Source organism: Ctenopharyngodon idella, chromosome 23 (genome assembly GCF_019924925.1).
Source record: "Ctenopharyngodon idella isolate HZGC_01 chromosome 23, HZGC01, whole genome shotgun sequence".
NCBI lineage: Eukaryota > Metazoa > Chordata > Actinopteri > Cypriniformes > Xenocyprididae > Ctenopharyngodon > Ctenopharyngodon idella.
In genome coordinates, this window is record NC_067242.1 from 11,759,928 (window position 1) to 11,785,902 (window position 25,975).

Below are 25,975 nucleotides of genomic sequence, written 5' to 3' on the forward strand. Positions count from 1 at the left end.
CCTCAAACCCAATCCTAAAAACCCCAAAACGAGTTTTATAGCAAATAAATCATCCACTAAATGTAAATTTTTATATAATAATAGTACATTAAATGCACTATATAAATGAAATTAATAAAAATGAATATTTCATTAATGTAGAGAAAACTCTGCAAATGTCATCAATTGACAGCTATGCTGCACATAACCTAGAAGCAATATCTTTATTGAAAAGAGTTTACATGAAACGATTATGGCAGAAGACATGCCTAGGCTTCCAAATTGCCTGTTTAAAAATAGACAGCAGAAACAACTTTGGACAGAGATAATTCCGTGGAAAGGCCTGTCGACTGGGGAGAAGAGCGGCTTATGCTGTGTTCTTATCTACGAGCAGAATAAACCCCAACGCCGTGACACATGGCACGCTGGCACACACCTCTACTTTCATCCATTCTCTGAAAGCAGAACAGAGTTCAAAAGCATTAGAAGAATTCAGTGCCAGTGTAAAGCACCGCTAGAGATCTTTAGTGCTCACATTCTAAATAGGTTTGCTCTCAGTGGCAGAAAAAAACATGCTCTGATAACACTGACGTCCAAGCTAAAGTGCTATTAATTGCCATAAGGCTATTACAAAGTTGGTACAGAGAACCATTTAAGCCTGGTTTTGTACCATAAACTTGTTTGCCAATTGCAAGAATATGTGCTGTAAAGTTTTTTTTAATTTAGCTGATCATAGTTAAGTGTAAACCACACCGACAGCTTTAGGCAACCATAATGGGCCCTGCACTCATGGCTCACTCTAGAGGAAATGTTTGAGGAGAAATACATTAGGAGGAGTAATTAGGATTATTAGCAGGGTGTAATTTGCTCAAGAGGGAATAAAACAAATTGCTGAGGCGTTTCTAAGCTAAATCGAAAATGAATACAAAATTAATGGCATGATGAATAGAGGGATTTCACAACTGTTGACACGAAAGACCCTGGTGTCACCACCAAACCGCCTAATGAGCAGAGAACGCCACAGGGTCCTGGCATATTGTGTCAGATACTGTAAACGCTGACCTGTGGTTTTAATGCAGCCATCCTTTCTGTTCATATTCTCTGAGGTAATATTCATTGGCCCATATGAGTTATTAAATAAAAATAAAAGAGCCATCATCACTTGCATGCATCTGAATTGTATGGAAGCTTGTTTCCGCCATGAAATAGAAAATATAAAAGGTAATTGTGAATTTTATCTCACAATTGCGTGATATGAAGTCAGAATTGCGAGTTATAAAGTCAGAATTGTGAGATATGAAGTCAGAACTGTGTGATATAAAGTCAGAACTGCGAGTTATAAAGTCAGAATTGCGAGTTATAAAGTCAGAATTGCGAGTTATAAAGTCAGAATTGTGAGATATAAAGTCAGAATTGCGAGTTATAAAGTCAGAATTGTGAGATATAAAGTCAGAATTGTAATATAAAAAGTCGCAATTACCTTTTTAATTTTTTTTTATTTAGTGGAGGAAACAAGCTTCCATTGAATTGGGGTTAAATGTCAGAAAAAAATCTTAAACAGAATAAAAAAATCAGTCATTTGTAATCACCTTCTCTGGAGAAGGGAAAATGAAGAAAGTTTTTTCATAGCAAGTCAGTCCTCAATACAGATTTACGTTCTCACAAGTTTTTTTCCTCATGCATGCAAGGTTTTGTTCTTTTCTCTCTAAGGCTGCTTCACTGTGAAAGAGCAGCTTGAAACAATAAGAGCTATAAGAAAAGGCTCTAATGAGATTTCTACAAATTCCAGCATACATCAGAGAAAATAGCCCGTAGTATGGCGGCTGTCGTTTTGAGCTATGAAGTTTGGTGGGGTGGGAGAGAACGAACACATTAAACACTATTAAAGAGCCCCTTAACACGCCCCGAGATGAGCCGTTACTCCCAGAGCAACATCTGAGGCTCAATGTGTGTCACTAAATCACTTCATTTCTATTCTCTAATGTGCAGCGAGAGGATACAATACATTTGAAGCCAAGGCTTTTGAAAACGACGACCCGCTGAAGTTACGAGAGTTTCTCATTACGTTGTCTTCTCTAACTATGGACAAAGATACATCTCCCTGTAGAAAATACGTGGATAGCCACTAAAAATGATGAATAATGCCCTCATTTTCCTCTGTGAGATAATTAAAATAAAAAGAAAAGTTGCAGGTTGTGTGGTTTGCAGTTAGGAGAAATGGAGGTGAGGGAGAAGAGGGATCCCATCCAGGCTATTTATGATAACTTAACTGCAAAAATGGGTAATATGGAAACAACCACAAGCACATTCACAGTATGACCACATTTACATATCAGCACATATTCAGCATTTTGGTCCGCCCTGATAAACACCAGTACACAGGTTAGCCAATCATATCAGAGGCAATTTACATATTGATACAGTAGCCTGTTTAATTGCAGAGAGAAGGTGGAAATTGCCCATAAATAAAAACTCACACAAGAAACCACAGGAAACCATTCAAATGGGGGGATGGGGGAATAAAATGCTACAGATATGGGCTTTTTTTCCTTTTTTTTTTTTTTTGGAAAAGAGAAGAGTAGATAGGGCAGATGGGAGGAGCTTAAGACAGAAAAGATGTCAGTCTAAATAGAAGGGAGTGGAAAGGGAGAGGTTTAAATGCCAGACATGTGCTGCCTGCTGCCTGCGGGACACAGACTTGCAGACACTGCAGTCCATCCACCAACAGACTCAATTTACAGATTGGAAAGCAGCAATAAAGAGCTAACAATCTCACTACAGACAGCACTTCTGTAACCGCTCAGTGGCACGTCCATTTCTCTTCTTCTCCTCACCCTCCCAAGAAACTGTAATTTGCTCCTGTTTTTTAATCAGGGTCTCACTAATTAAATGAAAGCTCTTGGGGCTCTCCTAATTTGGTCCTGGGACAGTCTCATTTGCGCAGTAAATACTGATTATATCAAAAAGTGTTTATGAGAACTGAAGGTTTGTCTCTTTAATTAAAGCAAGGGTGATTTTTCTGAAACTGACTGCTCTTGAAAATCGATTAAAACGGACTAAAAAGGATAAAAGATTGATGTTCAGAAAATATTTATATTTTAAAAATATATTATTTAAAAAATATTATATATATATATATATATATATATATATATATAATAAATTATATATTATATACATTATTATATATATTATATATATTTTTATATATTTCTAATTTATTAATGATGATAATCAGAACATATGATTATTTTACCAAGTAATAGTTAATTCAATCAGAAATCAAAGAGTCAGAACCATTCTCCTGTTAGTTTTTACTTACAGAACCCATCCATTAAATGTGAATGAAATAAAGTAAGTCTCATAAATATTTGTATGCAATTTTGTGCTCTTCTGAAGCAGTAGTGTCACACCTGACTGTGGGCTACTAGCAATAAGCTCAGAAGCACATTAGCAATTCATCAAAAAAGCAAATGTCATTCTGCAGTAAATGTCTAGGGAAATATTTAGCATTTGATCCTCAGTTCTGATTGCATTGTCATTGATTTTGAATTTTCTCAGCACTGCCTGTGACAGACATAACAGATCATTGCATTTTTGAACTGTCAGTCAGTTGAGGTGCTCTGTCTGGGGGCCAGTGAAGCCAGAGTCTCTCTCTTTTTCTTCCTTTCTGTCTTCACACAGATCTCAGAAAGAGAGATACAGCCCTCGAGGCCTGCAAAGAGCCTCCTCAGCCCTTTTCTCATTGCCCGCTATCCCTTGAAAAGACAGCTTTTTCCTTTTCTTTCCTCTCCTTGAAAATGAATAGCCCTATTAATCCATCCTCCACTGACCATTCTGAAAAAGAGAGAAAACGAGAGAGACGGCTTGAATTGTGTGTTTGTGAAGTTTTTTTTTTTCGTCTTCTTTTTTAATCAATCCCCTTCACCTCAGTCAAGAAACGTTGCTGTTCATGGTCCATTGCACATTTAAGGAGATCAATGTTTTTTATCGATAAGGTCCTTCCTTTACTCAGCTGTTTCTGTCAGTCTCCAATTAGTAAATGGCCTGACTTTGACATCTAGAAACTACACATTTTTGGTTAATCTCTCTGTCCCTTCACACACACACAATAGGCAGTTAATGTGGCTGGAATAGTTGATCTGGTCCTGTAAACCCCTGTAACCCAGTGCAACACTGTGAATGATAACGGCCTTCATGGATGTAACTCGGCAGTGCCAAAAGCAATCTGTGCCCTCGTAACTGCACACAGGATGATTCATTCAAGCGGGTAAAATATTATAGGTGTCATAGGAGTTAGTGCGTGATGCATGTGTCTATGTTTAGTATGTTTAGATAGTAGTTTATTTTCTGGCGCTTATTGAATCATTTCCATTTCACAGTCTTTTCCGTTTTTGAATGCCAAACAGATTGTGAAAGTCACCATGTCTGCTCAGCCAACACAAGCATGATGGTGCTAGTAACACAGAGAATGAGACGGACAAACAAAAAGATAGAATGTGAGAGAGAGAAAGAAAGAAAAGAGAGGGAGGAAAGGAGGGAAAGATCTGTAGCCTAAAGGCAGAGACAGCAATTAAAAGTAAATGGATCCCAGGGCCCCGTTTCAGATAGGCTACTACAGAATTCTGCCTATTCTTAGAAGCCGTCCTCAGAGAAGGTTTGAGCTGAGAATTTTCCATGCGTGATGAACTGTGGAAACCAACAAAAGCCCCATTACCAAGAGAGGGATTTAGCCTCGTCTTGCATTAAGAGAGGGAGAGAGAAAAGAAGCCCTTAGTCAAATGGAATACATTAAAGAAAATTCCCTGTGTCATAGAAATAAAAACTAGAAGCCAAATGACGGTACTCTCATTATCTGCAAACCAAGAGCTCCAGTGGGACATATTCACAGAGCAAATTACAGACCAGACAAAATGATTTTCCAATATTCTAATGCACAGTTTGACAGTGACTTGCGTTAATTTAAGGATATAACTTTCAAGTTGAGCAGCATTTGAAGGTTATCTTTTTGTGCCATTCTGTTAAGGGTAAATGTCAGAATAAATGTTTATATTAAAATCATTTTAGCTTAAGCCACCTATACTTCCTCCAAACTTTACAAGAGAAAAGATAAGATGGTACATTGCATGTGTGCATATGCAACGTATGACACTTTATTGTATAATATAATAGGAAATTTCCGCTGGCTGGTTCTGTTGTATTCTCCATTCTATTCATTTTTCAGCAGGTACAAAAACTGATGAAAAGTTGTCAGCATGCATTATGGGATAGCAGCAATGGGGAAATACATTCTTATCTTGTTGTAGCAGCCAGTATGCCTTAATCCATGTCCTGATAGAGTTAAGATAGAACAAGAAGCTACTGCAGGAAATACTACTTTCTGTTACTGCAGGAACGATATCACAGAGGTGAATAAATTCAAAAAGTATAAATAGGTAACATATTTGTGTGTTTGTGTGTTTTTAGACATGGCATTTTCATGTGAAAGACTCTGCACTGATATAGCAAATATTAATTTGGTGGCTAGGGGGTGTGTAAAGCCACATACTACACATAGGAGGCGCTATAACATGACAAACCATTAGCAGGTGTCACTGTAGATAAATGATAGCTAGATAGATCAGTGTCAATATGCATGTAAAAGACCTTATTAAACCTTATTCATCAGCACAGCCATTGACATACAAAGTAGAGCTGATGAAATAAACAATGCCATTTTCTATGCCCTTCTGAAAGTATCTATCTTTTTTGTTGCAACAGTTGTTTGAAGAACAAAAGTGCAGTTTCCACACTTCAGCCCCCTTGATCGTGGGTTTCCCTGTGATCCATTTTCTAACATAAAACCCCAGAATGTTTATGGCCTTCTCTTTACTGCAATAGGCAAAAGAGATGGGTCAGAACACACAGGCACACAGTCATCCTGCAGAGCCCCTGGAGCAAGCAGAGATTATATGCCCCTCACAAGAGGAGACCCTTCAGCACTACTTGAACCAAACTGTTTTCATTCATGCCAAGCCACCAAACAGCTGACAGTGTACAGATGTGGATAGGATGCTGTGGTTCAACACATAGGTGATGGTGATGCTACACATCGGTAGTGATAGAAGCGAGCAAACTCCTAAACCAAAGAAAAAATCTAAAACCAAGAATATGAAATATGTTTCCGCTAGACTTTCAAAGAGATGAACTGTCAAAGAAATCTCTCAGAGAATTTGAAATGTCAGACATGCTCTAAGTCTTATATTTTTATTCTAGAGGGTTGTACTGACACCTGACCAAGATTGATAATTCCATCTGATTTGTTAAAGGATTAGTTCACTTCAGAATTAAAATTTCCTGATAATTTACTCATCCCCACATCGGTTACATCTTTCTTTCTTCAGTCGAAAAGAAATTAAGGTTTTTGATGAAAACATTCCAGGATTTTTCTCCATATAGTGGACTTCAATGGGGACCAACGGGTTGAAGGTCAAAATTGCAGTTTCAATGCAGCTTCAAAGGGCTCTACACGATCCCAGACAAGGAATAAGGGTCTTATCTAGCGAAACAATCAGTCATTTTCTAAAACAAATAAAAATTATTTACTTTTTAACCACAAATGCTTGTCTTGCACTAGCTCTGCGATGCAGCACGCATTACGTAATCATGTTAGAAAGGTCACGCGTGACATAGGCGGAAGTACCGAGCAAGTGTTTACAAAGCGAATGTGACTAAGTCAAACGCCCTTTACAAAAAAAGGTAAATGTTTTCCTCCCTACCATGGTACTTCCAACGTGATTATGTAATGCATGGCGCATCAGAGAGCTAGTGCATTAACAAGCATTTGAAGTTAAAAAGTATTTAAATTTTTTTTTTCTTTTTTAGAAAATGACCGATCATTTCGCTAGATAAGACCCTTATTCCTCAGCTGGGATCGTGTAGAGTCCTTTGAAGCTGCATTTAAACTGCAATTTGAACCTTCAACCCGTTGCTAGCCACTGAAGTCCATTATATGGAGAGAAATAATGGAATGTTTTCCTCAAAAATCATAATTTCTTTTCAACTGAAGAAAGAAAGACATAAACATCTTGGATGGCATGGGGGGGGGGAATTTTAATTCTTAAGTGAACTAATCCTTTAATTTTTAGGATCTGATACAGAGTAGCTAATTCAGTTAGTTCCTACAGTAGCCTTTGATTACTATCAGCTCTACGACTCGGCTAAAAAGAAAACAAATAAATATATCAATCATGCCGCACAACTCCTCAGATGTTTAACAGCTATTGAAAAGTAATTAGTTTTTCAATAGTGTTAAAATGCAAATATTTGCCTCAGTCCATTCATGAAAGTCAGCACTTTTGAAAAGCTGCTTTGTGGCTGGTTTTGTGCAATCTCTCAGCATGAATTCGGCATGAATAAACTATTTGATTAAAGTCGAATGTCACCATTTGTCTGAGACAACACTGTATTGGCAGGAGCCTTTTCCCCTCGGCTTTCATCGAGATGCACATTTAAATATGAGAGGAGGCATATTGTAGCTGACAGCACACTCAAATCTCACTGAAATGTCAATGCTAAGCCACTTGAGGAATGGCACCGCTCTGAGAGAAGGCTGATGAACCAAAATGTCTTCCATCACTTCCTGAGCTCTGCAATATCACACAGAAATATGCAGGAAAAGGTCAGAATTATATATCAAAACATAAATAAAGCGGTGTCACTTTAGAGAATAATGAAAGCTTGAGTAATGCTGCAATGGGACAGTCTTCAGATAAAAGCCATTATGATTTTTAAACCACAATCTAGTTTTCTTTCTGCAACTGTGTAATTGTTTTATTTTCCTTATAAGAAAAAGCTCTCTGTCATTCTGTTCTTCCTTTTAGAATGTATAATATCACATGATGAAAGGAAAGGTCTTCTACGGCTGTTGCATTAGTCTCTCTGAATTAGTGTCATGCCACATCACTGACGAACAAGCCATTTGAATTATATCTTTTCTAACTGTAAATATAAAAACCATTGCCAATTTTGTTTCAATAATCCTTTTTAGTGATGCATGAGGTCAATCTTATAAATGTGAGCCTTTTTTTAGATAGCTAGAGAGTTCAAATCCAATACCGAAGGGCAAGTGTGGGGAAAAAAGTTCAGACCATAATGAGTGTGAACATGGAGAAATTGAGAAGCAAGGTGACAGAAATGGCTGAAGCAGTGACCAGGTTGGAGCCATTTGATTAAAGTCTAAAGGTAGTGGTGGCACAGACCAAAGCAGCGTTTTAGGCCTGTCTTAAATTCATTCTATAATTGCTGGAAGCCAGCACAGAGACCTGTGCAGAAGTGTAACATGAGAGAGTTTCCAGTGGTGAAATACAAGGGCAACTTTTTTGAAATGCTCAAGGGACCAAGAGCTTGAGGTGATAAGCATTTATTATGAAACGCTAGAGAGATTTCCTTTAAAATTTCAGATGTTGAGACAGAGAATGACACAGAGATTGTGAGAAGTACGAGGTGTTCTGGTGTAAATAGAGAGGAGGGGCCAACTACCACCCCAATAGTGAGTTCACAAAGGGTGAAAAAGTAGATGTCTTCAACTGACTTGGCATGATGTGTTATCCTAGAAGTGTTTGGCATTATTTCCCCATCTTAGACAATAAAGGCAGAAAACATTCAGAGACAAATAGCACTCTCTACAGCTTAAAGAATGGCTAAAGAAGCGTTATTATGTGATGTAGGCCACCGAGGGTCAAGTTTTTGCCATAGAGAAAGTCATCACCCATGGCAGTATAAAAGCTTTTCACAAATGGATCTGTGCGGCTTCTTGCTCTTCAGATTGCAGGGTAAAGCATCGGCCTCTCCAGTGCTTGGTTCTCTCCAGCCTGCAGCGGGTTTGCTGTCTGCCTGCGATGGCTGTTACGGGTCTAATCAGCCCAGCAGCCTCAGAGAGGGAGAGAGAGAGAAGCCCATGGCCAGCCTGAGTAGAAATCAATTACGGAGGATTGAGCTCTTGTATAAAGAACACTAATGGCAATAGCCGGAAATAAAAGAATGATTACAGACATCATAAAAACTGTTATTGGCATAATCAGTATATCTATGTAATGTCTGCTGCCAATTTATGGCTAACAGCTCAGAAATTGATCGGTCTCGATGCACTGGCAGAGAACCGAGTGGGTTTCAAGGCTGGACAATAGCAATTTATGTTGCTTGACAACACAGGGGCCTGATAACCTAGCGATGAGGGAAATGTTTTACAATAAATATTTTATGTAAACGGCCTATGAGTGTACTCAACTGTTAAATCAGGTTTGTCGCAACTAGGAACTATATTTCTATTATAAACGCTCGGGGTGGGAATCTTTTGGTTTCTCATGATTCAATTAAAAATTGATTCTTGGGATCCTTGGGGTCGATACTCGAGTTTTAATCGAATTTTCGATTCGATATATGCATAGATTTGATTTTAGATTTGATTCTAAACTTGTTTTTGGATTTTATTTAATTTATTGTCCTTAAAGCCCTCCTCCTTATATATAAAACCTGTGCCCCAATTGATTGATATTAAATACTCATAAGTGTGAAAAAAACTTTTGTTGAATTATTATTTTTCAATCTCATGTTATTGTTTTACTTCAAATTAATTTATAATATCTAAATATTTTATATTAAATTTCCTGCCTTTTAATTTTTTAGGATATTGGTAATACTACTTATATTATTAAAATTTGTTCCCTTGGTACAGTTTATTATATTGCATTTTCAGGGGCTTGTTTTTCTTTTTTATATATATATCTGGCAACCCTTCACTGGAGCTTTAATGAAGACAGGGAAAAGTTCAGAAGACAGTAGAAGGAGAGCAGCAGTAGGCAAACTTAACAGCAGCTACTGTTAGTGGAGTTATTTAATAAGGTAGTTTAAATTGTACACACCTTGTAACTGCATTATTATTTTACTCTAGCCCAGTGGAGATTGAGACACCACCGCTGCTCAGCCTTTCACATTCAGCACTCTTTTGCATCAGCAAAATGTATGATTATCAAGCTGGCTGATCGTTTCGAGTTAGAAAAATATATTATGTGCTGTTGCATTCTTAATATTTAGTTTAATATTCATTTTCTTTTACAAGCAGGTATTGTTCATTACCATAGCAACTGCTTGCGCATCCACGCTGTGTAAAAAGTACAATAAAGCTTGACGTGTGCCGGACTGCTATATATTTTTTAAAGCTATTTTCTATAGATTAAAATATTAATTAATTAATTTGTCCCCCGTTGCAAGCTTGTGCGCTCTCTAAACTGTCCGGGTGCTGCACTGTTCTTTGTTCCATCAACATCACGTTATTAACAGACATTTAGAATATTGATTTTTGAAATTTATGAATCGTTAGAAGATGGAATCGTGATTCATATGTGTATCGATTTTTCATCCACCCGTAATAATCACCACAGACATGTTATAAGTATAGAGTGACACTGAAGCCAGGAATGAAGGCAGGTATGACCACAGTGCATGCTGTTTGTCAGTCATCTGCTATTGCAATAATAACTGACTGGTGTACTAGGGTGAAATTATGTGTCAATTTTTTTTACTCTGGGCCCTTGGGAAACCAAAAAGCGGAGCTATATTGTGACAGTGACCCTCCAAAATGGATAACAGCCCTTGCTCTAACCTTGGGAATCTATCAGAGGGAGTCAGCATTTTCAAAAGTGCCTCCCAGATATGGCTCTGAATAATGTATCCTATGAATAAAACACATTAGCGACAAAACATACTGAATAATTCACTTTTCATTCCCTGCACGCCAGATATTAGGTCCTCTGTCACTCAGCGGACTCTCATTGGACTGTCCCACTCCACTCGTTATTTTCACCTCTTAAATACTGTAAACAGCTCTCGCTCGCTCTCTCTGTACCCGTAGTAAAACTTTAGAGTCTTCGAAAACACACACATATACAAGTGCACACACTAGCACAAACAAAACTGATAATAATTGACTAATTTCTAATAGTGCAGGCCAGCTGTGAGTTTCAAAGAACCATGTGTAAATGTAGAACTGACATTTTTCTAATTAAACACAGTCCGGCCCATTAAAAGACGTACAGCTCACCTCCTCAAAGAAAGCCAGATTTTAAGTGCCTCTTTCATCCATCTCTCTCCTCTCCTATCTCTAATTCTTTTCTTATTCTCATTTTCAATGCTAATGACAGACAGCATTTTGTTCACAAAGACCTAATGAAGGCTTCCACCAAAGCTGAAACTAGATAATTAACCATATAAATCGAAACAGTCAATGACCCAGCACAGGACGTGGACACCATTTACACTGACACAAATTTGACGGTAACTGAGATTTCAGCTGCAATACTCCTTATTAGCAGTTCTAATGGCGTAAATGAACGAAATCAACTTTGCCAGGTACTCAGCATCTCAGTTCCATCTCAGATTACGCCGATCCATCCCACATCCTCAAAACTATTTAACCTCCAATGTAGTCTGCATGCATCACCATGCATATCAAATGTGAAGCACATAAATAAATGACATAAAATGAGATGAAGCCACAACAAGTAGTAAATACATTGTAGGTGAAATCATTCACTCACCAGGGTGCAGTAGGTCTCAGGTGGGTCTCCACAGGTGATGTTGGGTGGGTCAAGAGTGACTTTTAGGTACTTGGTCATGTCCGCGGCTTCGGGCTGACAGGCCATGTAATACCAGGTCGGGCCTTCATCCGTGTAGCCATGTGACTTGCACAAGTCATAGTGTCCCCAGGTTGTGGGATAGTGTTGCGTGGCCTGACACACAGTCAGCCATAATGCCTGCAGTGTCAAGAGCAGCGGGAAACGCATGGCTGCTTCCTTTATTCGGGCCGCCCCTCTAATAGACTATTCACTGTGATGTAAAGTATCCGTCTGCTCCCTCCTCTCAAAGACGCATGAGAGAAGGAGAGACAGAGAAAGAGGGGATGGAGAGGAAGATCTAGGTCTGGTTTACAAAATAATCCAAATTTTGCTGAGCGTAGGCCAGAAGAACAGCGGCAGCATGCCAGCTTCCCGTTGGCCACTGTAAGGTCGTCAAGTCTGATGCTTCAATCTCCACCTCCGGTCTTTATTGTGTCCACTGGGAAGGGGCAGGATGGCGGGCAGGGTCGGAGGGTGCCAGCAGAGATAAGAGAAGTGGAGGCAGAGAAGACGAAATGATCGGTCAGGGTTGGAGAGAGAGCAAGGCTTCTGACACTCTGATGAATCGACTCTCTGGCTAGATGTTGACTGACAGCCGTCTCAGCTTTGCCTTCTGTCAATCATCCTCTATTGCAGCTTGGCATCTGCACTCTGCAGAGAAAAAATGAGAGAGGTGATGGTGAATATCAGTTAAGGGATAGAGTTTGACAGCAAGAGGAAATTAGCGCTCCGACTCCTCTGAGGTGGTGCCAGTCAGGTGTCTGGTGTGCGTCACAGAGAAATATCAGATATCTAAAAGGCCATCAAAGAAAACGTGATCTTGAGAGCTTTCATGCATTCACTCCCAGCATTACCCATAATCCCCTGTAGGCCTGTTCTCTTCCACCATACCTACACTTAAAATGCTCTTTTGATACTGAATATATACCAACAGCTACATGTACCACTAAATAAAATTACAGGATGTAGAGGGTTCAAGTCAGAATTCAGAGAATAAGTGCAAAGCTGAAGATTGCTTGGATGCCTTTTGAATGGGAATTGATGAAATTGTGAATAGGAGGCAAACTCACGAGGTTACGCTCACAAAAGTTACTATAGAAACAAATGTTGTCTTCTGCTCAGCAGCAAGTTGAAGTTTACAGGCCCTAAATGTGGCCTGTAAACTGCTTGTGTAGGGAGATCTCTCGCAAAACATGAAATGCTTTCCACTGTTATTATGAAAAGAAACTCAACATCTAAATATTTCACAGCGTGCATTGCACATAGAAACCAGAACCACCTGAAGAATCCAAAGCATTCTTGACTGACTGTTTACTCACATAGTTTACAAAAGTACAATATTTAGCTTTTAGTGGAGATGAAAATGCTTTTTATTTGACAATTAAATTATCAACAGATTATTAAGGTTCCATGCTGCCTTTATCTTCATTCATGATCCTACTGTAATGATTTCATTGAATATATTTCATCAAAGTTCTCTATTCATCCAGAATCACCGAGTGGCTCATTCTCTGAGACATGTGTGGGCCTTTGAAAGTTAAGTCTGAAAATACAAAGCTTCAACAAGAAATGGAACTTGCAAAAAAAAAAAAAACTCCACTTCAACGAAATTCTGCTTTCATCCGTTGTGCTTCAGAACAGTAAAACGATGTACTGAAATAAAACCAAAATACAAGAGAAGTACTAGAAGGACGAGAAACAAAGCAAGAAAAGGAGCCATGCCTATGGTTGCATGAGATCTCAATAAAAGTATCTTAATAGCATTCACATTTTTGTTTTACTGTTTTTGAAACTACAGCAGTGTTGGGGAAGCTACTCTGAAACTGTACTTTGACAAGCTACTAGCTACTCATAAGTTAAAGTAGCTAAGGTATATCTTAAACTGACTGTCAAAGTGCAAAATTGCAACAAATGTAACATCAATACAGAAACAAAATGTATGCAACCTAAACTGGAAACACAGAAGTATTCAAAAATGCATGTTAAATTCACAGCACATGCAGTGATGGAGCTCGCAGCTTTTACCGTGAATGGAGCCTCTCGCTTGAACATAGTGCGCTATGCTCTGAAACCCACTGCTACTCCCCAACACTGTACTACAGTAAACTGCATGTGTTTACATGCACAATCTTGATTACAATTAATAAGTTGACAAAGTTCCCCTGTAGTCAATAATTGTATCCCTTAAAACTCATCTTTGATCACCATAATGACATATTTAAAAGTTTTTTTCCTGTGAAAAAAATGTCTTCATGCCTTAAAATAGTTTGAATGTAACTCTACACCCTTTCTTCATTTAGTATACGCGGATCTATGAATATTCTAACTAGCCCCGCCTCCACTCACTCGCACAAGCTCAGAGATCCACTCGGTCAACTTAGTGAGGTAAACGCTGCACAATGGTGTCGCTTTTTACGTCGGACACATAACGGTAATTAATATGCTTAGCCTTTTGCTTGACTATGTTATCAAACAGCTAATAATGTGCTGCTAATGTTACAGGACTCCCTTGCTTCAGAACGGTCATAGTTAATGATATGCTAAAGCCCGCCAGCACGTTGACGTGATTGGTTACAAGGTAGTTTGTGATGTAAGAAACACCAGCGATTTCAAACCGTGTTTTTGAAACTGTCTTCAGATCACCGCAGTTTTAAAGACAAAATACTCAGCAAGGGTGTTGACTTATGAATTTGCACATGGTTTGTCTTAAAGCATATTAAAAACACCACATAGACATATAAACAACATTAAAAACTTGATTTTCACCACAGGGGGACTTTAAGGTCATTTAAACACCTTAAACAGTGCTCTTAAGATGCAAGATTGATGCCTAGATATTTTTTTATGCCAATTTTGCTTAGCATATGGCCTATAAAGTGTAAGCCTACATACTTATTCAATGTGCACACATCTGTTTACATTAAGTTTTCAACAATGAGGTTTTTACTAAAATTGAGAAAGCTATCCGTTTGCATTCCCCTTTCATTCCAATGGAAGCTGCTTTGTCCTCCAAAACAATATTGGGCAACATTTTGGCAAAATATATGTTGCTAGCAAAAAACAAAAAAGTTATTTAATCAGAATATATGGGTGCTGATGAAAAAATGATTTATTGATTTGCATCTAAACAGGTTTTTATAAATGAGCCAATTTCTGATAGTTATCAGTGTTTTGTTGTATGTACTTGTAAATGTGCTCATTGTCACAACATCAGAAGATTCAGTTTTTCAGACAATCAATAAACCTGTCACGCATTGTGTAACCATTTCTCCAATATGAAATGTTTCTTAGATTCAATCAGTTCGTAACCCTTGCTAAGAGCAATCAATACGGAGCAGTTAGAGTCGTCCATGTGCGTTTCGCAAAAGCACGGTTTCTGCACAGCGCAGCTACAAAATGAAGAGAGAGCAAAGGTTGCCAGTTCCCCCTGATGGAGGCTGGCAGGAGGATAATTGACGACGACTTACCAAACGTTCTGAAAGCAGGGGCCAGGAGCGTTTTAGTGCTTGTTAATCAGTCTGTCCAGTCAATACAGATGCTGACCCCACACTCATCCCGTCACCAGTCCCACAGTGATCAATTAACCTTGTGAGCCCCAAACGAGTTGGGGTGGTGAGTCAGATCACAGTGCAGTCTCGCAGTGGACCACCCTCAGACAGGAGCTCTTTTCTCACCAGAGCAGAGCTCATGCACTTTCTAGTGCAGAAAGGATCATTTGCACAATCGCTGTCACTGTAAAGTCACAGAACAGGGGGTGAGTGGGGTGTCTGTAATAGAGCCTAATCTCCAATTAGAAAAACATGGAGCATGAAATCACATCACAATCTGACTGTTGACCAAAGCTGCCTAAATAAAACGATGTTTGGTGCCAATGGATCAAAGAGATCATCATAAATGAACTTGCGCAAATATTTTAGGATCGGAGATGTACTTAAACTTTGAAAAGCACAGATTAGTCATATTAGCTGTTATGAAAGCCAGACCAAAACCATGCCTTCAAATATGCATTAGAGAGGGAAAAAGAAAAACAGACATTTTCAAAAACTTAGACATTTAACATATGGATTAATCAAAATGAATACAAACAGAATTGGAAAAGGTCAGTTTTTTATGAATCTTAAAGACGGCCATGTCTTATTAAAACTCATCACATCCATCACAATGACCAGAACTATGGATGGAGGGCGTGATTAGATTCGTCCAGATTTAATAAGGACAGAGTGAGCCAGTGAGGAGACAGTGAGGGAGAGAAGGAGACAGCAAAGAGAGAAAGAGTAGGTGGGACATCTTAAATGATTAGTTCACTTCTGAATTAAAATTTCCTGATAATTTAGTCACTCCCATGTCATCCAAGATGTTCATGTCTTTCTTTCTTTAGTCGAAAAGAGCATTTGTGGTTAAAAAGTATATACATTTTTTTTTTTTTTTTGAAAATGACAGATCGTTTCACTAGATAAGACCCTTATTCCTCATCTGGGATCATGTAGAGCGCTTTGAAGCTGCACTGAAACTGCAATTTGGACCTTCAACCCGTTGTACCCCACTGAAGTCTACTATATGGAGAAAAATCCTGGAATGTTTTCCTCAAAACCTAAATTTCTTTTCGACTGAAGAAAGAAAGACATGAACATCTTGGATGACATGGGGATGAGTAAATTATCAGGAAATTTTAATTCAGAAGTGAACTAATCCTTTAACGTCTGTAATGTTGAGGACAGGGACCAAAAAAATAAGAAAAATAAAAAGGCAAACTTCTGGCATGCAGCTCTCGATAGACACAAAATCCAAACGTGCAGGAACAAGGCACTGAGGGAGAAAGAAAGACGAGTGACGAGGGAGGAAAAGAGGACAGTGTAATGAGCCATTAGAGATACAGGGAGGATAAGTGTCTAGGGCACATTAAAGATCACACAAGCCCGCTTGTTATCACTTTCCATGATCCATATACGAGTCCTCTTAATTATTCTGCGCTGCCTCCGGTGATGTGGCTGGCGCAGAGTGCAGGATGCATTATGACACAGAGCGGGGTGATCTGAGGCAGGTCACCTCATCTAGCTTCTATTGTATTTAACATGGGACCCCGATGAGGGGATTCACAAACAATCTCATCGTTTAATCCTACCATTACAGGGCAGTCATATTCGTCATCAGCTGGGGGCCTGGTTTAGCATGGAGGGGAAACAAATCCTGGTGAACATTGTTACACATTAATTTTATATGGGGATTGGAGATGATTTTTTAGCCAGTGAAATGAATAAAAGAAGCTAAAACTGTAAAAGCAAGCAATTCAGCAACTTATAATTTGAAAAAAATTGTTTTGCAAGAAATAAGGGCTGTCGATTTAACGCTTTAATTAGATTAATTAATTACGGTGAAAAATAACACGTTAAAATTATTAACACATTTAACGCACTTGCCCCGCCCCAGAACTACGTAGGTCATCTGACATTTCATACTGTTGACTGATGACGAATATGATGCAGGGCAAAATAACTCACTGCGTGATGAAGCCTATAGAATGTAATTAGAATGTCCCTGAAATTCAAGATATGGGGCAAAAAATGCCCGTTTGAGTTTTGTCTCATATGTACATCATATGATATAGTTAAGCTTTATCACACGAGTAACGAGTGCAATATCACACGAGTGCTGCACGAGTGCACATGTAATACAAGTCGAACAAGCCTAATGATTCAATGGAACAGTCATAAAGAGAACGATTTACTTCACTCCTGAATGAAACAGCTGTTTGAACGTATCGAATAAATGAATAAATGACTCAATGACTTGATCATTAAGACATTTACAGCCACCTACTGGCAGTTGTAGTTTCTTATTTAGAGTATGGCCACATCCATATGAAGCTAGAACTTCCCCTATCCAATCTTTATTTTCCTCATTCTAAAAAAAAATTCTGTAAACACGGCGTCATCTCAAGAAATATCTGCATACACACAAAACCACTGAAATCGACTCAAAACGATGTAGTATACATGCCAGACCAGTATGTGGTGCTGTAATTATGCCACAGAGATACACTAAAAACAGAGAAGAAGATTTGGAGCATGCGCATAAACCTTGCGTGCTATATACAAACTTAAGTAAAGCTTAGTAATAAAGATTTACTTCAGTAAAGTAATAGGCTCTGTAGCTTCTGCGGCACGAACACAAGCATAAAGTCCGCAACTGCTGTTGTTGTTGCTGTTACATGACGTAGCGGTGTCTGACTAGGGTCGAGAAGTGGGGTGATGACATCATCGTTTCACAAAATATACGGATTGGTTGTATACACGAAAACGCAAGGGTGTCGTTTTCAGATTTATCCACTCTGGGACCCCGTTTCAAATAATAGCGGTTTCAGACTCCCAAAACGCCAGATCCGTCTGGACGAAATGCGATACGATACAAAATTTTTACGTATACATCTAAACGCGTATCCGTGTGGACGGGCTCTTTAATTTCATTTAAAAAATAATCATATTTCCATAGTAATAATAAAAAAAGGTGTAGTTCACCCAAAAATGAAAAAATTCAGTCATTATTTACTCACCCTTATGGTCCAAAAGAGTATGTGTAATAAATTCTATATTGAATCAAATCAAATATTTCTTGCTGAAGCTACTTTTTGTAATGTCTATTTGATGCTTTAGACAATAATGACTTTAAATTATCTTTTGGGAGTAATTTCTCAGCCATATTTGTTGTGAAATTAATAAGATTACTCAATCGCAACATAATTAATTAGATAAAAAAATGTAATCGCCTGACAGCCCTACAAGAAATATTAATCATTACTGGTGATTTTATTTGTTCCAACAGGAAGAATATGAATTAATGAAAATAATTACATATTATTTAGCAGACCTTGAAATAGTCTAAGTGCATGCAGCATTCCACTGTCATTTTCAGACATTTTTTCAGATACATCTCTTTTTTTTACCCTTTACTTAAAACGGTATTTAAAAAATATGCTGAGACTTTTATCATTTTGTCACTGAATTGCTTATATTCACCAGTTTTTTTTCTTTCTTTCTTTCTTTACTCAGTTGGCAAAAAAAAAAAAAAAAATATGCCTGGATTTTTGCTTCATTTACTTTAACTGTAAAAACTTTAGCCAACAAGACTTGAAAGTCCTTTAAAAAAAAAAAAATAGCAAAATCGAATTTATAGCACCTATAGAAATGAATTTGCTTTCCCCCACAGGTGGACAAGACCTCCTTGCAGTCAACAAACCTAAAGCCACATGACAAACATGCGTCCCTTCACGCAGGTGAATATCTATTTAAGAGCTTCACCAGTGAGCCACGTGTTAATATTATATTTAAACAGATAAATCATTCACAGATTTCATATGACCTTGACAGGACTAGAACTAGAGGCTCAGATTTCCTCATCCATGTAATGCCGTGAAGCACACCCCTCCCTTTCTGGGTGCCCACTTCGATCTTGTCCCCTGGGCTATTGAAGCATGCCTGCATGTCTAAACCTCAGAGGTGCTCATAAACGATGGCCTGCTAAACTAGACTTGCCAGTACAGACACATGTCTGCTTTTAATTTCATTATATATCAAATTCTATACACCAGCCTCCATCTTCTATCCCCAAATCCTTTTCTCCTGTCGCCACATTTCTCTCTCTGCCATTCATGTCTCAGCCTGTGATAGAGAGGGAGGTGCAGCGCTCGATGAGATCTGCGCTCTCGGGATTTCTGCGCCCGCCTGCACGGGATCAGTGATTCTACCATAAACAGCCTGCCAATATGACAGGTCTCATAAATAAACATTCAGTGCAGCAGGGAGTGAGTATGTTTTCCCTTAACATGACAGCCCAACACATACACCCACAGAGTCTGATGATCTCTGCTCTAATCCAGACTTAACCACAGCACAACCATCCACTCCGCCATGTCACCTCTTCTAATATTCAGGTGCAAGATATTTCTTTCATCGTAATGTGTGGCAATTGCAAGCAGAAGGCATGATGATGGCTGCATGTGACTCAGCCTGTCAGTACAAGGCAAAATCAAAGCACAGGTTTGTCTACACTTCATGAGAGCTACTGGACCTGGCAGACGTCCTATCCCATAATGCAATCTGATTGTCTGCAGTAGACAGGTCCCTGGCCTCGGAAGAAAGGGATCTCCCTTAGCACAGCTGCTAAACCTGGCTTGACTTCTCCCACTCTTGCTCTTCATTCTCTCTTTCTTTCTCTCTCCTCAGCATGTTCTGTCACTTTCTGTTCATGTGTGAAGGCGCAGGATGCTTGACAGGGCGACTCTCGACTCTAGCAATGCCATTTGTGTTGTGCAGCTTAGCTTTAGGGGTTTGTTTCTCAATCTCTGTACACAAAAGCCCCTATAAGGCTTGTGTTGTCACAGACCTTCTTCTCCCCCTCCGCTCAAGACATCACCCTCCACTGCCAAGCACACACTTTGCTGCGACATCGGAACATGTTATGCATTATTAAATATACTTTTCCTAAAAGGCTGCTGTGGCATTCAGTTTTCGTCGCGATATGTCAGACTGCTCAAAATATCCCACTGGAGAACGAAGCTTGAAATCATTATCTTGGGAAGTTGAGAATAATTTTGCACTGAACTAAAGCTCACAGCTCAAGTGCATGCTATTATTTCTTCATTCCATATACTTACATGAGTGATACTGCTAAATCTGAGATATAATTTCATAAACATCTGATGGTGATGATTGATACTTATTCCCCTACTGACCATACAGATATTTTGGGACAAGGCATGACTCAAACGTAACCACTATCCTATGTCTTTTTCTTAAATGAAGGCTGAATGAAAGTAGATTGTAAAGACAACATGGACTGATTATTTTAAAAATGAGTGATGTTTTATGTCAGAATCTATTCAGACATCTATCTATCTATCTGTCTATCTATATCGCAACAATATTTTATATTTAAATGTATATGAATGTATAAAGGCTGTAAATGTACAAACGCAGCATGCATGCATAACATATTTACAAAAATATTGTTTAAACAGGAACGCATGTCACATTAGTTAAGTTCTGTTAAGTAATCCATTTCAACTGATTCAGATCAAATACACTGAAACTAACATAAAATCCCGAATAAACAACCTGAATCGGTTACAGGTAAACAAGAAAACACCAATAAAAACTAAAGTTTATCATTATTAATTTAGTTTGATGTTTTTATACAGTAGCCTACATGCAAAATAAACCAGATACGGACATTACACTAATCGCACTTCAGCAGCATTTTCTAACCATTATCGAAATAGTATTGTGTGAAATATTTCTTAGAGATTTTAAACAAGTTTTCTACTGAACAAAGTGGCCTACTTTGACGAATTAACACAAATTAGGGCATAGCAGGTACGAGTTAACCGTGCGTGAAAGCAACCTATACATAGACAATAAAACGCCATTTCGGCCGCAAGGGGGCGCTTCCATTCGCACTCTATCAAAGGAAAGTCCACTGTTCAAGGTGCTGAAATCATATTCGGTTCGCATACGTTTTCTACTTGTATATCACAAATATAACGCTTTCAAGGTTACAGTAGAGCTTGTAAGTCGGTGTCCGGTTAAAGTACTAGGCAATAAACCACAAACTATTCTGAATGACTTTAAACGAAGGCTGTGGAAAAAGTTAAAGCTGCAGCGAAACCACATTACTAGATGTAAACTATTAACTAACGTATGGCACAAATATTCACACAAACCAACCTAAACTTAAAAAAGGAAGGGGAATACTCACGTCATTGAGATTCACTCTCGATATGAAGGGTCCCGCGTAGGGCTTGGTGTTCAACAAGTTCATGAATGACCATAGAGGATCCTCTTAAAGACGGATTGTTAATCTTAATGTGATGAGTTCGGGGAAAAACGGAATCTCCCCCACCTCCACCCTACCTAAACGGGCTGACTAAACACAGCGACTGAAAGGTGGCTCGCGGCACGTCAATCTTTCCTTAAGTCGCGTGCCACATCTTTCTAGTGCGAGACGTTACTGAAGCATACATTTCTGAGGTAAACTTCAAAGGAAATGTTTTCAGTGCCAACAAAATAAATAAGGGCATAAATTCAACCTCTGCGTGTGTCCCAAACAATATAAACTCACAAATCCCACAATTTCTCCTTCTTCATCGTGTTTTCTTTTGTGAGCATCATGACAATCACCTCAGAGCCAATAACCGTCCTCACTAAACTTTGAATAGCCAAGTGTCCGTTCCTCCTGACGGCTTTTTTCAACCGCCCTATATCCAAAAAAAGAGATTCCCTTCTTGTTTGAGGGGATAACGAAAAATTCTATTCTTTTTTGTTATATTTTCACTATTTCCTCGACGTTTTAGTCGTGAGCGAGACACGAATCGCACCAATTAGACCAGCGCGCGCCGCGAATATCCTCACGCGCATTCCCTTACGCGCATATACCGCGAGTGTTCGGCGGGAAATGATGGCTGGGGAAGATTACGCACTTGGACACTCCACACACACTCTCTGCTTTTACACATCCACTCAGCCCTCACTGTTTTCTGCTCATCCTCTCCCTCTCTCTCCCAGCAGTTTAAAACTCAGATGGGACTTCAGCAAAGACACAAACGGGACAGAAAACAGTCCCCCTTTTTAATTCGAACAAATGTGGAGGGATATGGGTTACAGATAGTTATATATTTTTGTCTGATCATGAGGATCTCTTCACTGTAAATACTACGCAGGATATGCCATCCACAGGGTCCTAAAGGTAGCATTTACTTAAGACATTATGCCAGAGCTTCTATCTGTGGTGATTAAGTACAGTAGCCTAATCCATTATATAGATTCAACAAGAAATATGATACTGATACATAAAATGTAGCTGCCTTTTCTATTTAAAAAACTGCAGTAGAATTTCGCATATATTTTCTTAATAGCCTAATATTAATTAAATGTTAAATTAACCAACTAAAATGATCAATATATAGGGTAACTGATAATATTAAATATAATATAAAAATGAATTTACTCATAAATGATTATATTCACTTTACAGAGAAAAGTTAAAAGTTAAAAAAAGAAATGGAAATGTTGTGGATTTTAGCTAAAGAGGCAGGGGGTAACATCTATAAAGTAGAAATATTCCAAAAAGAAATAAAATTAATTATTATAAAAATAAAGCAAAGTTATTACTGTTTGGAGACGCTAAAGTAACTGTATTGCAAAACACTGATTCTTTTCAGGCTGATGTTCCAATCTGATGTGGCCTTTTCCCCCCCCCCCCCTCAAAGCAACAACTTAATTTCCGCCAGTAGCTAAGTTCAAGCACCCTATCAATATGCAATTAACTAATGGCATTTAAAACTTGCACTATGAAAAGACCATCTTAAAAAAAATGGTGGGAAATACTCCACAAACTACTGTTGCAAGTCAACTGGACCATCACTGAGTGTGAGGACTACAAAGATAAAAAGAAACAGCCAGTGATAATCATTCATCTCATAAAGAGTCAATGAGTTCAAGCTATGCTCATTTATGTAGTTGCTGTCAGAGAGCCTTATGGAAAACCAATAAACTAGATTATTGCCAATGCGTGACATACACACAAATTGATAGCCTTTTCAGTTTATGAGTAATATCTAAAGAAAGGTAACAGTAATTTAACAACTTACAAAAAAAGAGTTTCACACCAGCCAGATCTACTGTCAAAACCATAATCAAAAAGAGACACAAGTGCGCAAAAGCGCATGGCAGATTTTACGCACTGCAGGCGAAGGAGAATAAAACCATCCATTTAGGGGAAAAAAAATAGCAGTTCCGTAGACAATAAGACTCGTATTATATTCGCGTATTAAGTAAGTTACATTTGAATGATGCTTTTAAGAACACCGACAAGCCGTGGTTTTCCCATAAAACACCTAACGCACATCAAAAGTTTGGGCGAGACGCACCCATTACCCATACATGCATTGAGATAAAAAGTCCTCATTGCTCTCACCTTCACTCAAAAGCTTCAATCCAAAGCGTCAATCCGAACAGTGCGAAGAGATCTCATTTTGCACACCGATATTTGACGGGTTTCAATCGGGACATCTTGGAGACGCGCAGGTGCGGAGCTGAACTCAGAAGCGACCACTCCTGTCCTCGGCTCCGGGAGAATGGTGGTCTAATCATAGGCACAAATGGCACTTCAGCGAGTCAAACAACTCAGCAAACAAATGCGAAGGCGAGGAAACACTTTTCCGGCTTAGTGTTAGGTTTTGGTGAAGACTTATTTCTTTGAGGCGGATGTGACAGTAGAGATGCCTTGGGAAGGTGGGATTATATTCAACATGTGGTGGATGGTCGTGGGTGCGACTTGAAAAAGATGGATTAAACATATTAAACGTAAATCATTACAATAGTTATATTATCACTATTGTGATACAAATAAATTTATTTATATATGTAAAGTATGTATATATGGTGAATTCAGGTTGATTGGGACACTTTATCCAAGTCATATATTCATATGAATATATATATATATATATATATATATATAAATTAGAAGCTTAAATTCTTGAGGTTTTTAGACCATTGCTAATGTCAAAAGTCATCTGTCTACTCCAATAGACATACAATAGACTTTTTTTGCATATCATAACTGCATATTCAGAAATGAAAAAAGGTTGTATGTCCTTTAATATAGTTGTCCTCAAACTAAATAAATGACAAAAAAAAAAAAAATTACTTGATTAAAATGTTTTATTGCATGCATGAAATGATGTGGATATTGTTCCTGTGACTTGTCCCTGATTCACACCTGCACATCTAATTTAGCAATGGAGAAAGAAGATAAACTTTCTGTCATGGACCATTTAACCTAAAAGTGTTCAGTCATTAGTTCAGACAGGGAGGTCAAGTCGCTGCTATGAAAACCTAAATGCTGCTTGTCTACATAAAACAAAATTGAAGGTGACTGCATAGACTACTGAATAGAGTAATTCATGTAAAAAATACACTAAACAGCCTTTAGGGCGACGAAAAATCACTTCAGCTTATCATCATCACGCAAGTAAACAAAAAACAAAAAAAAAAAAAAAAAAACACACTGGTGAGAATAAGGCCATCTATACAAGCAGATAATGTATATCACCAATTGTTGTGCGCCTCCTAAACACACGCTTTAAAAATCAATTGATATCCTTCCTTCACAGACAGTGCACATCCGCTGTATGTGTTTACCATTTGATATTCCGCACAGCCATGCATCTTAAAATCTATCATAAACTTCAATAGCTCACTGGTGCCGCAACTGACTTGGACAGACAATCACATGACTGCATCAGCCAGTAGGAGATGCAGCCTGTGTTTCCTTCAGTGCTGTCATACCTTCAGTTATCTGAAAATTGATGACTGCCTCTCATGTGGCTCATCACTGTCTCTCACATCTGAGGAGAGTATTGAGTTTCATCTGTTCCGTCCAGCGCATATCTGTCACATGGTAAGAAATATGAAGAGAAATCACTACGAAGTGAGATGTTTCCACAGATGGTTCAACCCTTAAGTAGACAATAGCACGTTAAAATTAAGACTAATTCTTCTTCTGATTCTCCAATAAATTGCTTACACTTTGATTTATTGTGACCTATAAAAGACTTATAAAATTCAACCCTACAAAACCTAGAAACATATTTTTAAAAGAAAGAACATTTTCTCTTTATGACCATGTTTAAAGTAGAACTTTGCTAATCGAAATACTGTATTAAAGGGATAGTTCAATCAAAAATGAAAACTCTGTCATCATTTACTCAGCCTCAAGTTGTTCCAAACCTGTTTGAATTGCTAAACACAAAAGAAGATATTTTGAAGAATGTCGGTAACCAAACAGTATTTTTGTCATACTATGGAAGTCAATGGGGTCTGTCACCTGTTTGGTTATAAACATTCTTCAAAATATCTAATTTTGTATTCAACAGAAGAAAGAAATTCATACAGGTTTGGAACAACTTGAGGGTGAATGATGACAGAATTTACATTTTTGAGTGAACTATCCCTTTAAGCCAAACCATGGAACACAAAAACATCGACAGCAAATAATATTGTACCCCATTCATTTTCAGTTTCATTTAATATAAAAAAAGAAAAAAAACAGACTTTTTCCCCAAAATATGTTCCTTTTTGTTCAACAGAAGACATGCAGGTTTGGAATGACACAAGGGTAAGCAAAATGAAAACAATTTTGATTTTAGGGTAAACTTCATAAATAACATTTTTAGGGGGAAAAAAAAAATATGGCATGTTATCACTAACCTCTGCTAAAAATGATAAGCACTGCAAAGAAAATGTGTCACTTAACAGTGATTTTCAAAGCCATCTTGTGAGATGTAT

The 25,975-nt window shown here is 38.2% G+C and overlaps 1 protein-coding gene across 9 annotated transcripts in view; it reads right to left on the bottom strand.

The window, feature by feature from the left end:
* Nucleotides 1-23,862, bottom strand: part of ntng1a (netrin g1a) — a 97,230-nt gene extending 73,368 nt beyond the window's left edge. For 8 of the 9 annotated variants that reach the window (XM_051882092.1, XM_051882086.1, XM_051882083.1 and 5 more), the window contains exons 1-2: nucleotides 23,601-23,862; nucleotides 11,556-12,284 (exon numbers count right to left, since the gene is read on the bottom strand). In XM_051882092.1, coding sequence (XP_051738052.1) covers nucleotides 11,556-11,801 — 246 coding nt within the window. In that variant the 5' untranslated portion in view covers nucleotides 11,802-12,284; nucleotides 23,601-23,862. Of the gene's footprint in view, nucleotides 1-11,555; nucleotides 12,285-21,383; nucleotides 22,196-23,600 lie in introns of those variants that run through there. The other variant, XM_051882084.1, reaches the window with a different exon arrangement.
* Between the last annotated feature and the right edge of the window lie 2,113 nt (nucleotides 23,863-25,975).